This window comes from Acanthaster planci, linkage group LG12, assembly GCF_054643075.1.
Source record: "Acanthaster planci isolate LZ-2023a linkage group LG12, COTS_SCS, whole genome shotgun sequence".
Taxonomy (NCBI): domain Eukaryota; kingdom Metazoa; phylum Echinodermata; class Asteroidea; order Valvatida; family Acanthasteridae; genus Acanthaster; species Acanthaster planci.
The window spans coordinates 7,499,827-7,516,340 of record NC_141788.1 but is presented as its reverse complement, the minus strand read 5'-3'; the positions used below and the strand labels follow the sequence as shown (position 1 = coordinate 7,516,340).

The 16,514-nt window shown below is 41.6% G+C and overlaps 2 protein-coding genes and 1 long non-coding RNA gene across 4 annotated transcripts; 1 reads left to right on the top strand and 2 right to left on the bottom strand.

The window, feature by feature from the left end:
* Positions 1 to 696: 696 nt before the first annotated feature.
* On the top strand, positions 697 to 6,513 carry brix1 (biogenesis of ribosomes BRX1). Its single transcript, XM_022232196.2, has 9 exons — positions 697 to 923; positions 1,435 to 1,546; positions 1,770 to 1,813; positions 2,003 to 2,073; positions 2,615 to 2,664; positions 3,100 to 3,224; positions 3,767 to 3,868; positions 4,209 to 4,337; positions 4,872 to 6,513. Exons 1-9 carry the CDS (start codon positions 813 to 815, stop codon positions 5,094 to 5,096), a joined length of 969 nt encoding a protein of 322 aa, XP_022087888.2. The 5' UTR covers positions 697 to 812; the 3' UTR covers positions 5,097 to 6,513.
* On the bottom strand, positions 2,103 to 3,861 carry LOC110977772 (uncharacterized). Its single transcript, XR_002597992.2, has 2 exons — positions 3,728 to 3,861; positions 2,103 to 3,319 (listed from the first exon to the last, which is right to left on the bottom strand). It is a non-coding gene; the product is annotated as an uncharacterized LOC110977772 (long non-coding RNA).
* cmpk1 (cytidine/uridine monophosphate kinase 1) lies at positions 5,856 to 15,044 on the bottom strand. Of its 2 annotated transcripts, none has more exons than XM_022232066.2 (8): positions 14,712 to 15,044; positions 13,964 to 14,074; positions 12,987 to 13,130; positions 11,775 to 11,912; positions 10,619 to 10,695; positions 9,467 to 9,563; positions 8,469 to 8,505; positions 5,856 to 7,988 (listed from the first exon to the last, which is right to left on the bottom strand). In XM_022232066.2, the coding sequence occupies exons 1-8, from the start codon at positions 14,742 to 14,744 to the stop codon at positions 7,981 to 7,983; spliced, it is 645 nt and encodes a 214-aa protein (XP_022087758.2). In that variant the 5' UTR covers positions 14,745 to 15,044; the 3' UTR covers positions 5,856 to 7,980. The 2 variants fall into 2 exon arrangements, with proteins under 2 accessions (XP_022087758.2, XP_022087761.1); XM_022232069.2 differs by having other exon boundaries at positions 13,964 to 14,070.
* Positions 15,045 to 16,514: the final 1,470 nt, after the last annotated feature.

Below are 16,514 nucleotides of genomic sequence, written 5' to 3'. Positions count from 1 at the left end.
CTGAACTTGAAACGAACATTTGGGCTCTTGTTAGCTTTCTTGTTCCAGAAAATTTTAGAGAATATCATAAATTTTATGTTTCCTTGGTAATAAATTACACACAGAGTCGGGCACTAAAATAAGGCGGGTCGGAGATGAGAATCAAAGAAATTTGAAAAAAGGGGCCACTCCCCCCCCCCTTGGTGCCCTGACTGTAATTCTTCACCTTTTCATGTCCACTTATCCTGCTCACTTTTGAAGGTGAAATCAACATGAATTTAGCTAGACAGCGGCATTTTGTGACACAAATTAATCTCTCACTTTTAATTAGGTTGCTAGTATCTATAAGCTCAGTATTACTGTAAGGATCCCTTAGGGATGATTTGCAAGTGCAGCCTCACTACCACTATCCACAGTCATTCCACCTTTTCAGAGGAACTTTTCAAAAGCAGTATGTTATTGGCTAGCTTTTAAAAATGAGCCCTTATGAACGTTCCATGTTTACCGTAATTTGAAGGTTTTTACGGTGAAATTAGGGGTTGTCACAACTAACTTACGATAGCTTCAAAAAGAAACTTTTGAAGTCAAGCTGTTAAGTTCAGAGATCACTGTGAATGAGGAAGGACATTTTAGCAAGTCTATGTTGGCGTCAAATAAACTGGTTCTTCAAGCCGGCTTAAAATGAATGGGGCTATCCACAGATGCGGTGGGTAACCGTTCCATAGAAAAATTGCGACACGTGCATTTACGTTTGTCAGGGTTGAGTCTCCCCAGCGAGGTGGGAACTCGTAAATTTCTGTCGTGAGCGCCATTGATTTTGATGAGAATTCAAAATGGTGAAGCGAAAAGCTCAAGAAATTTTGAATAGACACAAGAGACGAAGGAAAACAAAGCAGGCTGCCGATGAGACAAACAAAACGTCGGGGAAAAGTGTTCAGCTGTCGGTACGTTGACCATGTTGGCGTTGTATGTAACCGTTGTACATGCACATGTACTTGTACTGTTGTAGTGCATGTCATGTTGTTAGGTCACATAGTACTTGCTTCCCGCATAGCGACGTGACGAGTGCGAGCCTTTTCAGCTTGTCATGCTGGCTAAGCCTAGGCCTAACGTTGCCTGCTGTAAATTAACGTATTAAAGTAACTGAAGGCCTAGCCAGTATGCCGTTGCATCAGTTGCGCGGCGTAGCGACGCACGGCTTGTCCCCAAATTTCAAGCATGTCAAGGGACTGCAGAACGGGCAGCAAACACACCTGATATGATGATTTTTTCTTTCACACTGCACTTGTGGTTAATCTATTGTAGCCACCAATTGTTAAACTGTAAATTGATGATAGTTGATAACATTTTGGGTGTTGACAGTTTTTCAAACAGAAACTTAAGTCTGAGATTTCCTGCACGACTGACCGGTCGGTGCCACAGTTGTTGACTTTTTTTCAACTTCTGTTTATGTAGAATGCCTGGATAAACAAACAGAGGGTGCTGGTGTTCGCAGCGAGGGGCGTGTCCTACCGAGGTCGCCACCTTATGCTTGACCTGCGAACTCTGATGCCACACTCCAAAGAAGGTTGGTACAAAACTCAATCCAATGAAGTCTGGGACTCAGACACTCAGATAGCTGTATGCTGAGAAAGGTAGAGTCTTAAGGTCTCAGGCTGAGGAAGCAGGAAAGTGCCATTGGTTAGCAGCTCATTCAGAGACAAGTTTAAAATCGCCAATTGTTGGGAGCAAATCATCTGAAGTTGAATCAAATTCAAGGTTGACGCAGCTTCTTTTTGTTTTACTTTCAGATGTGAAAATGAACGCCCGAGCTGGTATGTCCCAAATTAATGAGGTGAGCTATTAAAATCAGCTTGACTATGCAAGGTTTCTCAATGCTAACTCTCCAGATTCTGTTCAAAACGTGGGGCTGTGGTCAAGGCTACCCCCATCCCCTCTCAGTAGCTCCACCCCTTGCCCCTCCCCTCCTCCTACATTATTTGCTAAGGCTCTGAATGTCTTCTCTTGAACTTTTGTGAAGCAGATATGCGACATGAAGAATTGCAACAAGTGCATCTTCTTCGAGTGTCGCAAGAAGAAGGATCTTTTCATGTGGTGAGCGAAAAACCAAAGACGAAAACAAATTTAGAGAAATGGCACCAGGAACTTTCTTCGTGTTTTATTATCAAAATTTTGAAAGAAACATTAGCTCTGTCATACTGGATAACTTGACTTCACCATAACATTGGGTCCATTACATGCTTGCGGTTTGTTTTTGGTGCAGTCCATGGTTTGTGTATCTGAGGCACAGTCATTTTCCCCAGAATGCGCACAAAACCTGTGAACTTCATCACAACAAAGAAATGTAATTTGCTAATTCTCCCTGACGAGCTTGCAACCAGTTTTAGCAATAGAGATCACTGTAGATTGACGTCACAGACAAACGTAGTCACATGGTCACTGCCCAATCAAGAAGCTCCTTATTAATGACAGACGTATCCTGCCAACTATTGAATATTCAGCAAAATTGTCAAAAACCAAGACTTTTTGCACAGTTGACTGCCGTGCAACTGCCATTTTGAAGGACCTATGTAACTGTACGGTTGCCATACAGGTTGAAATTTATTAACTAACTTGATCTTTTCCATATATCTAGGTGTTCCAATGTTCCACACGGACCCTCAGCCAAATTTTTGATAGAAAATCGTGAGTCCAGGTTTTGTTTTCGATCACTGTCTCTGTTTTTTTTAACAAGTAATCTCCGGAATCTGAAAAAAAATTAAACAGCATGCAGGAACTTAGTTGCAGATCTTTGTACTTCTGAAGTTTCCAAGGAGTATTGGGTCCCATTTTAAGCAGTTTTGACGAGGCAGTACCTATCCCAATCCTGGTAATTCTCTATAAATCTGGTGGATTTTAAAGGACCCAGGCGTGTTAGGGTTATGGGCAAATGTTTTAACAACTGTCTTGGAATGGTCCGTAGCTTTTTGTCAAGCAGATGTGTAGGAGATACATCAGACAGATTTAAGCAACTGTTTGATTTTTGAAACAGTGGTGTGTGATAATTAGAGAATTTGATTATTTCCGTCGTGATTTCAATGACCTGCAATAATGGACAGGATTCCCTTCACTGTTGTTTAGTACACACCATGAGTGAGCTGAAACTGACGGGCAACTGTCTACGGGGCGCCAGACCGATCTTATCATTTGGGAAGGAGTTTGACGAGGAACCACACTATCGGCTACTCAAAGAGTTGTTTATTCAGGTCAGCGGCACGCCAGAGATAATTCAAGCTCAGATCAAATTTCATGACGTCACCAAGCACACAGATTTTCTGCTGACCAACTTTCGTCCAGGGTGCTGAATTGAAAAAAAAAAAGGAGAATTTCCTTGATAACAGTGTTCAACAATTCAAACCTCAGTGTTCTTAAATTACCACTTCTATTCCAAATGATAATAAATGTACAACTATTCCAATTTCACGTTCAATTTCTGCCAGACATCATTCAGTAGAGTCATACAATAGGGCCACAAAATGCAACACACATTACATATATACTGAAAATCTGGTTTCACAGTGTAAAGAAACTTTGACCCGTGAATTCTTGCCAATGAATATTCAACAAGAAGTAATTTACTATGCATATTTTAAAAAAAAAAAGATATGCAGGATGTAAAAAAAAGAACAAATTTTATCAAGGACAAAAAAATTCTGCCAGCCACTCTGAACTTTGTGTCAATTGACGGTTTCTTTTCTGTGAGTCTTACCGATGAAGTTGCAACATTCTGACATCTTTTGCACGGCAGATATTCAGCACTCCTAATCTTCACCCCAAAAGCCAGCCATTTTTCGACCACATCTACACGTTCTCCGTCCTTGACAACAGGATCTGGTTCAGAAACTACCAGGTGAGACAAAAAGTGTTGAAAATTTATTGACGCACATGGTTTTTATTTCACTTTATGAATTTTTTTGTCAGAAATGACCAATGAGTAACTACATTCACCAACTTCAAGAGGTCAACCAGCTTTCGTCTGCTAGTCGTTGATAATTTTTAGCATGGCAAAGACTTTCCAGTCATCAAAACAGCATTTGTCTTCTAAAGGAATTGGAAAGGTAAAGGGTGGTTGGATCCATTCTTTTAATTATGGTAACCAGGGAGGTTCATGGTTACTGAGACACTGGACGTTAATGTCGACTTCTCCAACTGTTACGACAAACCCAAGATTTCCTGGTTTATATTTGAAGATTTTGGAAGAGGATGGATCGTTGGTGGAGATCGGCCCACGCTTTTGCCTCAATCTTATCCGGATCTTCAAGGGCAGCATTGGAGGCCCAACATTGTATGAAAACCCCAAATACGTGTCACCAAACGAGGTAGGAGAGGATAAACTACTATAAAGCATAGGAGTTTTGACATTTTAAGGATGTTGGTTAGCATTACACAGTGTTGAGGCTCTGCGCGTCTTGATCAGAGGGTCCGTGGTTCGAATCCAGCTGGCAGTCATGTCCTTTTATGCCCATTGCCTGTGTCAGCTCAGGGGTTATAATCCACGACCCACCACCCACCCAGGGGCTTTCATCCTTAAAATGAACCAGGTATTAATTCAGATTGAGAAAGATAGAACCCAACCATTTTAACTTTACATGGGGCTTGATTGCCCCTCGAAAGTTCGCGCTCAAGAATGCATCATTGGGTTTCTTGCATTTTGGAGGATTTAGGAATGTTCCCAGCAATAATTTCTATGAACTCAGGACAGGTTCATTTTTGGTTTGCAAAAGAGTCGCATTCCTAAGCAATCACATCATTTGTTTGGAAGAAACAAGCCACTTTGAATTTAAAAAAGTATTGACCAAGGGACTTACGATGATAAATTCAGTGCTTGCATTTATTTCCTTCCCGACCCCCAGCAACGGCGCATCCTCAAGAAGCAGCTAGCCGTGAAGTTCCAGCAACGCAAGGAGGCAGTCCAGGGCCGGGAGGAACGCCGGCTCACCGAGACCTACAAGATGGACACCCTGGATGAGGTGTTCCACACCATACGGCCGGAGGACGCCAAGGGTAGCGAGAAGCTGACGTTCTTCCGGAAGACGGCCACGACGCCAAAGCACAAGCGGACCACGTCCAAGAAGTAGGACAGGGCCCAGGCATCCAGTTAGCAGACAACAGAAGCAATTCACAATTCTAGCGCATGGTGTTGAAGTCGGGTACTTCACAGACACTTCACTGGTTATAACAAGTTACTACTAATAGCAGATGGACTGTATGAAAGGAATGTTGGTTACCATACATGTAAATCATGGGGGGTTGGAGGGTGTACATCTTCTCCACTTTGTTACGGGGGGAGGGGCTATTGAATCTCCCCCCGCTTGCTCACGGGGAGGAAATAATTTGGGCGGAAGAATTTTTCAGACTTACCAACAACCAAAATGTACTCAGTAGCACTCATAAAAGGGAGAACAGTTTTAAAAATCCATAAATCTGCTGTTTTGATACAAGGTTCTGCAGGAATGTAAGACGTATTACAGACAAGCAACTCTATCGTGAACAAAAACCCCCCCCCCAATGTCATTTAGTGTAAGCAACCCCACTTTTTCAAATTTCCATGGGTCGGGCAAGTCATCCCCCCACACGTCCCACTTTTAAGAACACACTTTCGGTATTTTTGTTAACATCTTTTATTCAAGTAGACAGTAGGCACTGAATCAGATTGAAGTTGGAGTCACGCACAGTGAGTGAATGGAAGGGCTGATTGTGTTTTGCTACATATTATTTTTTCTTCTCATAGAGGTCGTCATATTACAAGAACGTGAGCTGATACTGGCGTACCCAGTCACAGTTCATGTCTCTTATCGTACCCCAAGAAAGAATTTTGACGTGCAAAATTCAACGAATCTGTTTCACTTGATTTATTGGCGGGTGCTTACAGTACTGCTCCGTTATTAAAATGATTACATGGTTCAAAAATCTTGCAACTTCATTTTTACTCTCTGTGTATTAATTGTAATACCTAGGAGTCAGGTTAGCATAGTGGTTCTTTCCTCGCCTTCCACCTCTGCGGCCGGGGTTCGAATCCCGGCCCGGTCCACATGTGGATTGGGTTTTCAGTCCCTACCTGATTCTGTGGGTTTTATCCAGAATATTTCTCTGGGGTTTTCCTCCCACCTCAAAAACTGTGACTGCTTCTCACTGTCTCCTCTCAACAGGTTTTCTTCAGGCTTACGAGCTACAGTGCCTATGGCGCTTTTGAGGAATCCTCAGTGTCATTACTAGACATAATTAATAATAATAACCAGATGTGCAATGGTATCATATGAAATCTTTTACCCTGACAAAATCCAGTCTCTCTGTTAACATGGACTCCTAGCTTCCCTCGTCAGTTAGTTTAACCTGTCCTGCAAACAAAGCTTGCAAGCATTACGGTTACCGAGTCCATATTTTGTACGAAACCAGTCTTGGCCCGAGCTCCTCTTATCTGTACCCCATTGAGCCCCGTGCGGAAGCGTTACTTCCGAATGTTCACCAATAAAAGAAGTGCATTTGAATCATGAATACGTATGCGGTGTAATCTCATGTGGTAGAGAAATGATCCTGGTGTCATTTTTACAATATACATATACAACCTACCTGCATGCAAATGACATGTAAACAGGCACTTGATTAGAGAGCCTCTGAACTTCATCACATCTGAACAAAAATACTACAAATTCCATCCCTTAAAAACCGATGAAAAACCTGCTACGAGTTCACTACGATATAAACGTGATAAAAAGTAATCAAAAAATAGTTTGAAAACTCCCGTACGTAAGCTACATATACATGAAAGGTATACATGCCTAATGTAAAGTGGACCATGTTGAGAGTTTCATTTATACAAAACTACTAAAATGTTCTCAAAAATGAACAAAATGGTCTCCTGATTGCACCCACTGACAGCATACTTGACTGTAGACATACAATAAACACAGTACCTAAGAAACCATTTACTAAATTCATCAATTCAAATTCTGGACACAAGCCGTAAACGGTGGTGATGTCCAAAGTTTAATAGGCTGGTTGTCAGGAAGATAATGCATACACCATTGTCAATTTCTAAACGGTTTTACAAACAAGTTTCTCAGTGTCAATTTCTGTCATCCACTACCTGATGTATACTTTCCAGTTCATCCTTCATGCGAAAGCAAATAAAAATGCAACAATTTGAGACGTCAGATCAAATAGAAGCCCTGCAAATTTGCAAAAGTTGGACACACTTCAACTCGAGCAAAATCTCGCTGTAAATCTTCTGTGATGTCAAATTCCTTTCGCCTATAGTACGAACCGGCTTTAACTCAACACAAAACAACTGCATCAGTCGTACCATTATTTGTTTTGCAGTGCAAAGACTGACATAAGTACATGGCACTCAAATTTCGTCATGTTTTTTTACAACTAGTGAGAAAGTTTGTGAAAACTTTGCTACGGGACTGAATGAAGTGTCCGGAAATCAAAGAAATTTGCGCTGCGAACCCCAAGATCCAGAAATTGTTGCACCTGAAATTTTGGTCCTCGCATTTCTGAAAGACAAAACCTGAGTAGTCACGGCTTATCTAGAAAGAAAAAAGTCTAGCGCGCAATCCAGAATATCAGAAATTTGACTCGATTTTCATTTCACTCCCGAAGAGATACAGACATTTTTGGAGGGGAAGAGGGAATTTTATTTGGGGGGTGCCCTCTCTTTTTCCACAAGATGGTGTTAAGCCCACCATTTGGTAAGCTGTTATTTAGCAGGCCAAGAACTTCATCAATAACAATACCCACAACCTAATATGGAATCATCAAACTTCGGAAAGCTTCTTTGTTTTTTTTTTGCGGGGAAAGTTCTTCGTACCAAATTCATTAGTAAATCATGCACACACTACAAATACACTTTATGTCTATAAGATGCAGACTTAAATAGTTCACGCAGTATCGATTGGAGAGAACTGGTAGAATGTATAAAAATAAAAGATTCTGGGGCATGATCGGCCAAGAGCATCTTCAAAATCCTGCAAAATGAAAAATGGGAATAGAAAGTAAAATAAAAGAATCGTTAAGTACATGCAGTCTGGTGAACACCGGTCACCTGTGTCCTTCAAAGTCAGGGGTTTTGACAGATTTCATAGGATTCAGGGAGTTAGAGCCCTGCAATAGTTATTCACATGAGAATCGAGGCCTCTCGGACGTTAAAGTGTACAAATTGAGCCAGTGATTTATGGAAGTTTTCAAAAGTTCTTGACAAAAACACCAAAGGTTCGGGTTTGAACATTCAAAAGAGGCAAAATCATCTTCTAGAAAGCTGAAGTCAAGAGCATCTCTCTTTTCTGTTATGCCGACATCAAAGAGAAGTTTGCCTGGTCCTCCTGTCTTCAAAATATGCAGAACCTGAGCCAGGGCAAGTATGTGACAACCCCAAAATCACAGCTCCACCCGACCTTGCCCACCAGTTCAGCCGGACGTACTTATTGTGTGCTCAATATTCAACTCACCTTCAGCTTTGAAAACTTTCTTGACATCTTCAAAAACCTGAAGAAACAAAGGAACGAAAGGCTTGTCACCAAAAAAGAGGAAGTGAATACAGAAATGGGAAGATAAATATTTTGAGGCAAATGAAAAGAAAGCAACACATCCCATGAAAGAAGAACCTTCAAATATGTCCAACTTTTGATTCCGAGGTAAAATCAGAAAAGATTGGAATTATCAATTCTTCTGCCAGAGCTATATTTTACTATGCACCATATTCAGGCACAGATTAAAGGGGGATTCGAGGATCAACCCCCCCTCCCCCAGCTCTTAGACCCCCCAAAAAGGGTAAAACATGGGGAAAATATGAGAAAATAACTAACACCCACCAATACCATTTCAATGTTTCATCATAAGATCCACTTGTCCGCAAAAAATTAATGAGAAATTAAAAAAAGTTTCCAGCCTGACCTCCGCCCCCCCCAAATTCCTGCATCCACCCCTCATATTTTATTGTGCATACAAATCTCCACATAACAATAGACTTTGGTCAAAAAGAAGGGAACAGAGTATTTTATTCGACTGCCTCCACATTGAATCTGCAGCATAAAGAACAACAGTGAGTGTTCATCAAACAAACAGGAAAACTCCCATCGACTTGTTTGCCTCGGCACTGTTATGCAAGTGGCAAGTATTGATTTTGGTGTTTACTTATCCTCTGCAGCTGGCGGAAGCTGGAGGGGTTATGTTCCGTTGACAAAGTCCGCATAAATTCTTGTCGGCATAAATTCTCGTCTACAGTACTGAGGGCATGTTTTCATTTCGCAGACATGTGTAGAAATGTACCTTCGCGGCCGAGACACCTTGTACTGTGGCTCAGTGGTGACTGGTGAGAGTGGCAAACTGTAATTGTCCCTAAGCAAGACGGTTTATCACAACTGCTTCTCTCGCTGGTGGATTATGTAATCAGCAGTGCGCAGCGTGCACACAAATGAGGAAAGTGGACTTGTTCTCTTGGTCTCACCTGATCGATGCCAACATCCGCATTGATCGTCCTAACCATGCCTTTCTCGTCATACTGATCAATGATTGGCTTGGTGTGGTCAACATAGGTCACAAACCTACGAGCAGGAGAAAGGGCAGAACGGATCAAGAATTTCACAACAAGGCACTAAGTCATTCACTAGAACTTCATTACAATTAAAATTTCACACACAAAGTGTGTTTTAAATGATGAATTAATCTCCTATTGATGCTCATGTTATTCATTTGGCCAAATAAGGATGAATCAGGGGGAGGGATCAAGGACAACGCCCCCTCCCCAAAAAGGAGCCATGAATATTTGTTTAATGAGAAAGAAGATTTTGGTCTTTTTTTGCTCTATAGAGAAGTGTGCAATGAACTCCAAAATGTATCCCTCATCAAAAGGGCCGTAAAGGTTACCTGAAAATGAAACACACTTACTGCCCCCCTCAAAAAAATGAAGCACACTTAGTCACTTACTCCCCCCAAAAAAAACAATTGTCCCTGCCCCCACAAAAAACCTTTGTTGTTGGCTCCATCCTTGTGACTAATTCATTACAAGGTCTGGATTTATAAGACTTAAAGGTTTTCATGGTGAAAGAAACTAGATCTATAGTAAAGATTGCGGTAACACCATGTATTTATGTCAAAATACATGGTGTTACCGCAATCTTTACTATAGAAGGTCTGGATTGACTGCTGTCTCCCACAGTTGAGCATTAATGTCTTTCCTTTTTTCAGGAAGTAGCGCTGAATTTTAGAATGACAGATTCATCAGACCATACCAAGAACCCATCCACGATATATCTAATTTAAAACCATTTTTTTTCTGACGACAGAGCAGTTAAGGGGTAGCATGATGCTCCAGTGGCCGTGGGAACGAGGTTTGGAGCATTACAGAATGATAACACTCTTTGGGTCTTGTCTCTTGATGTTGTTAGGTGAAAGAATCACATTATAATGTCAAGAATGCCGGGAGTTGGGAGGAAACTATTAGGCAGTAAACACTTGTATGGAACTGAAATTTGCCAACGAAAGGAAGGAAATGTCAACTTGATCTTACTTCGGGTGAATTGGTAGAGTTTCACTTCTCGTACCGGGGCAAATTTTGCAGTTGAATGAAGCACAAAGCGTGGAAAAAAAACCCACAAACCTTTTTTCTAAACTGGCTATGTTGTCGTCATCTCTGCCACTGGTTTTTCCCCTTTCTAGACATCTCTCAACACACACCTAAAGAATTGAAAATCAGGCCCAAAAAAGGTGTGAACATTTTGGGATCTGTGCCAACAAAAGACCAAAGGGGAATGAACGTATGAAACAGTTCGTATAATCTGTTGAGGGTGAAAAAAAATCCTTGAAAGCGATACCTGGTTTTGTCTTTTTGTGGCTTGCATCAGCAAAGTTTGTTTTATTTTAAAGATCAGTCACAGTGTTAATTCATAATTTCATTTTTTATAAATTTGTTACGTAAAAAACTAAATAAAGATTGCTACTGACGTCAAAAGCTCGAGTTGAAGTTCTCCTTCATACATGCATCAGGCAAAGTGAAAACAAAAGTCATTGGAAGCATCCAACAGAAGCCTGTTTTGTTGACGTCACACTACGGCTCTGCAATTATACAACTGTTTAATTATTTTGGGGCGAACGCGCCCTCATGCATGAGCCCTGTGCTTGCTTGAAATTAACTGTGCAATTACAGCATGGCCAGGCTAGGATGTGGAGTTATTTCAACACAGCAACCAAACTATTCCATGTAATCCTAATTACATTGCTTTTCCGCCTCTTGCATAGTTCAGTTCTTGGTCCCCCAGACAACTTACTTTATACCCAACTTTCTTCTGTTATTGCGCTATAAAGTCCCTATTACGGCAAGATGAGTCAAGAAACTCTGGGGCAATAAGAGCTATATTATGACATCATTAACCCTAACGGTCCTCAATCCTCCAACAGGTGAAGGATTGAGGACTGTTAGGGTTAAAAGATTTGTTTGCCACACTTATCGACACATTTTTTTTCACTCCGAGCATTCTCGCGACGGAACTGAACTCCCAAATGACACTTTTTTTATAAATGCAAAGAGAAGCTGTCACGTTAGTCATTCTATGGGTACCTGTTTAATAACCTTTTTCCATTCAAGCAATGTGACTGATCTTTAAGGACAAAAAGTGTTTAGGTCAATTGTCAACAGATTTGACTAACAAGTGAATTTGATCCAAATACTGTAGATCTGTGCTTCTTTCCACATCGTGTCACGATCTTCTCAAATTACTTCTTCAGCAGTAAACAAAAAACTGAGAACAAATACTTGCATCTTTACTGCATTCAAAGAAGAGAACAAATCGCACGTCCGTTTTGTCGTCCATGGTCTTCTGCCACCCTGAGAGGTTGTCCTCATTGCGAGGGAATCCATCGATGAGGAATTTTTGCACACTGCTGGCGTTCATGGCCTGTAATGCAATGCACGGCAAACGAGAATGCACTATCGGCAGAGTTGTAATGACACGAGTCAGTGACTCATTTTGAATCCCTCATCAGAAGACCAGACTCAAGTGAAAGTTAAGAAGACTTGAGTACCAAAAATGAAAGCAAACTTCCATGAGAACTTCCAAAATATTTGCAATGGCTTACAGGCCGGACTATAATGCTCAAGAGGAAGATGTGATGCGACCACATGTACCGACCAGGAGGTAAACTTCCAAATGCCAAAAATTAATATTCTCTCGTTTTTATTTATTGTATTATTGTAAATACGGTATTTGTGACTCAAATTGACTCGAGCAAAATATATGACTTGACTCAAACTTTTTTGCCGAGTGACTACACTCCACTCAAGTCACTACATAACAATGACTCGACTCGAGTCACTACATAACAATGACTCGACGAGTCACGCAAATGAGTGGCTCATTACAACTCTGCCTACTGGATCAACTCAACATGTTCTGTCAGATTTCTCCACTTCAATGTCTTTCTGTCCAGCAAAGAACTATAGATATGAATGCGCACTACACTACACGTCTGTTCGTAGAGAGTACTTTTCAAACTAGAATGAAATCTCATCTCAAGAGCCATGTTTGTATCTCCGGACAGCAAGGTCAGTTGATAACAAAGTACGAGTGAGAGTCGGCGTATGGCCGTGGTGATAGCATAGATCTCATGTGCACACATATATTGACTCTTCCCGAACGACGACAGAAACACTTCATCATTATGAATATGCACTGTTTAACATCCGAACTACCTCAGCGCTCTGAATGCAATCAGGTGATAATCATAATTAATATTACAACTGTCGGCAGGAAATCTGATGAAAAGAATTTACCAACTTCAACAATACACCATTTTCATCTGCAAATTTTTGAATCAATGAGAAAGCCAAAATCAGAAGATATATTGTCATCCCAACTCGCTTGTTTGGGACCAAATAATTTTAAGTAAAACACAAAATATCCATCAACCCATCTTTTACCACTGTAATAGGAAAAGAAACTTTCAAGAAGGGGAGAGGTTGGACTTCAGACCTTTTCTAGAAGTCCTACGGTGATCTCCACAGGAACAATCTTGCCATCTTTGATGTACTGCTCAATAACGGTGCTGATATCCGACCCAGTATTCCGTTCGGCTCGCAGAAGGTCCCCAGCCGAGAGATGGACAAAACCAAACTCCTAAGGGAGAGCACAAACACCAGATTTCAATCCTGAATGAGGGTGAAGTATTTTGGTTTTTTTTTTTTAAAACAGGGACACTATCACCAGCATTTCCACTCCACTGGTTGGGGCATGCTCGATAATAAAAGTCTAGGTTCGCATCACTGCCTGCCAGGATTTTAACGCCCATCCCGATTGTTTCATCCTTTTAAGAACAGTTTTTTTTGAAACAGGTATTTCTAGACAAACTTCTCATCAAATCAGCAGGCAGTGTTGCAATGACTTCGTGCCAGTACAGTAGCAAAAGGTGTTGTATGCTCAACAGTTACTAATGTGTGATGCCTGCCACGCCCGTAGCCCACTACAGCAGTTGTGACCCCAGATCTTCACATTTACAATGATGGCATCTCTCATATTAGCATATGAAATATTAAATTCCAGGCCTCCCAGTCGATTTTGTTCCAGTTTGATTGAGGGATGTGAACCCAAAAATCAATTTGAAATGGTCAAATGCAAGCACGCTAGAACGCAGAACACTGACTGTTCCTAATCCCTTCAAAGCCGTTTTTCTATGCTTTAACTACGTTATGGAGGTGGGAACTGTACACTTAGCCATGACTCTCTGTTGTTCACAAATTTACAATTATAAATGTACATATTCAACCCAAACAATTAGTCTCAATCAAACTGGACCAGAAATTATTGTGTGAACTTGAAAATTAATAACAACAGCTTTTTACTAGTTGCAATCTAAAATTTCCCAACATTCCAGTGTTTATCAACTTTTTTTGCCATTAAGAAAAGCCCTCCATCTTGTCAGCTTAGCCTATGCTCAAGGAATCTTGAATCACCTTGACGATGTTCGCACTTTGTGTTCCCTTGCCCGAACCTGGTGCTCCAAGAACAAATATGACAATCGGTTTGGCTGCCATGGCAACAACTGTGGAACTTTTTCTGCCTACCTAAAAAAGAAAGAAATCTTCCAACTAAAAGTGAATAATCAGATATTCGATTGAATCGAAGGTCGCATATTCAAATCGTGAATTATTTTAATTGACTCAGCCCAACATGCTTGGTTGTTCTTTGCCATTAAAGTTTTGGGGCTCGTCATTCTGCCACTCCGAAACAGAGGAATTTATAACTACACAATTCTAGGGGTAGGCCTAGGCCTAGTTACTTTTGCAACAAAGATGGGACTCTTTTCATCATGACCATGAAAGAACCAGCAAGACATGACCATTCATAATTTTATTATAAATTTTACACTTTTAATAGGGGAGTATTTTAGAATTTTCCAACCCCTGTGATGGCTTTGGAGATAATCAAAACAGAAATTCGTTTTCCTTAACTCTTTCGGGCGGCTAGGCCTACACCGTGCGGAGCGCCCGAAAAACCCATCACCTGATCACGTCACAACGGCGTACGCGGCCGCGGAGCCAGCCAGGCCGAGCGAAGCCAAGGCGGCAGCAGGACTACCATCAAAAACACCATAACTTAGGAAAACAAACAGTCAAAAATACACATACAGACGACAAGAACAACAAACCAAAGACTGTTTAAAGGGGAAATGGGTTCAAAAGGCCGGATTTTCTTCCTTACCTTCGGGATGCACAAGCACAGATGCCTCAACATGAATGAGAAATTCCCTGGCCACGTAATAATCGTACGTAGGCAAAGGTCAAAAACACATGTACCTTTTAGCCGTGGGGTCAGAGCTTGACTTGGGAGAGAGTGTCTGTATGACCTCTCAAATGAGGTCAAATTTATCAAAATATCAATTGAAGCCCAATAAAGCACTTATTATAGTATTCCGAGTACTTAGAGAGGCGCTGTAGTGCACACCAACCAAAGAAATGTGAGAAAATCTTCTTTTTTTAGCTCTTTTCGTTAGCTAAAGGATTGATCATGAATTCATACTAATACATGTACCCAGTCTACTACCTCCATCGAAACCTGTAGGGGGCGCTATTATCGATCCCCACCGATATATTGAAAGAGGCGCGGCATCCAAGTTGTTTGTGTACGTTCGTACACGTGTACGGGTAACATAGGTTTCAACAAATTAGTTTCGGCACGACTCGCACGTCCGTACGTGATCGAGTGATTGCAGTCGGATTTGAATGATCGATACCACAATGTTGCAGGAACTATATTAAGAACATACCTTTTTTATTTTCAATCAGCAAACGGTTCACATCATTTTATGGCTGGAAATCCTCAGCTGTACGTAAATTCCCAATACCGAGGGTGAATTTGCCAATAGGTCTCTCTCTCAGTGGACGCCATCTTCGTAGGAAAATTGTAACTGCGTATATAAGCGCAAACAGCTGCGGGTCACGGACGTACATAAAAAATCTGGACTTGCAACGCCTTTGTATGAACATGGAGGAAGGAACACACCCTCCATGGTATGAAATACAAGCCAACCAGCGCGCCATTTTACCGAGCAAAATACAAAAGCGTGGGCTGGCTCCCTTCTATTGACGGCAGGGAGAACAAAGGCGGGCATTGCGAGGAAAGCTTTGTATTCGGCACGGTAAAATGGCTACAAGTGGATTCAATGATGTCTATAAGCTGATTGAGGGCATTGCGAGCCAGATTTTTTTATATATACGTCCGTGGTGCGGGTGCGCTAGTGGTGTGCAAAATGTTCGAAAATCCCGCGCATGCCGATCCAATCCGGTTCGTAAGTGACTTCGTCACAAAGGCAAATGCGCCTCGATTTGCAGGCTCTCATTGGACGATCGCTGAAGGTGCGCGTTAATTTCCGGTTCCATGGTTCCATGTAATGTAAACGGCGATCAATGCATGTGTAACCCTATGTTCAGTACACGTGTGCAGTGGGCGTGGTTTAAACTGAAGTGACGTCACACTTACGAACCGGATAATGTTCAAAATCGGGGCAGCCGATGAGCGTCACGAAAATTAATGTCGATGGACTTGGCAATCTGTAGAAAGTGACTTTTTTGAGAGAGTCCAAAGAGCTATAAACTAATTCGATTAGAAGCCATAACTGCGGTATGGTGGCACCGCACTCACACGCACATTCTAAGTTTGAAGCGCTCGTGCATTTGGCAAATCACGACACCTTGTTGGTCGAAGAGGCATATAACGCGCGCGTACCACCTGTCCGCAAGCGTTGTGCCACCGTAGTAATGGCTTCTAATTCTGGTGGTCGAATTACCTTATACAATCTTTGGTTTCAATTACATGTCGGGAGTTTTGAATACGACCTGGGGCCCTGTGCATTTCCATGTCAGTTGACCGAACCGACCACACCCCTCACCCTTGTTGGGGTTGAGCAAAGTAATCAGGGGTCATAATAACTTGGGTCTACCGTCTGTAAGATATGAACTGTCACCCCTTCAGCGAAGGTGGGTCCTGACATAGAATTATGAATTT

Excerpts from the sequence above, each read along its gene's own strand:
- brix1 (XM_022232196.2), top strand. The coding sequence starts at position 813 with ATGGTGAAGCGAAAAGCTCAAGAAATTTTGAATAGACACAAGAGACGA. Across the intron at positions 1,814-2,002 it reads GTATGTCCCAAATTAATGAG|ATATGCGACATGAAGAATTG; the intron begins GTGAGCTATTAA and ends TTTGTGAAGCAG. Across the intron at positions 2,665-3,099 it reads CAAATTTTTGATAGAAAATC|TACACACCATGAGTGAGCTG; the intron begins GTGAGTCCAGGT and ends ACTGTTGTTTAG.
- cmpk1 (XM_022232066.2), bottom strand. The coding sequence starts at position 14,744 with ATGTTGAGGCATCTGTGCTTGTGCATCCCGAAG. Across the intron at positions 13,131-13,963 it reads AAAGTGCGAACATCGTCAAG|GAGTTTGGTTTTGTCCATCT; the intron begins GTGATTCAAGAT and ends GCTCTCCCTTAG. Across the intron at positions 11,913-12,986 it reads CCGTAGGACTTCTAGAAAAG|GCCATGAACGCCAGCAGTGT; the intron begins GTCTGAAGTCCA and ends ATTGCATTACAG.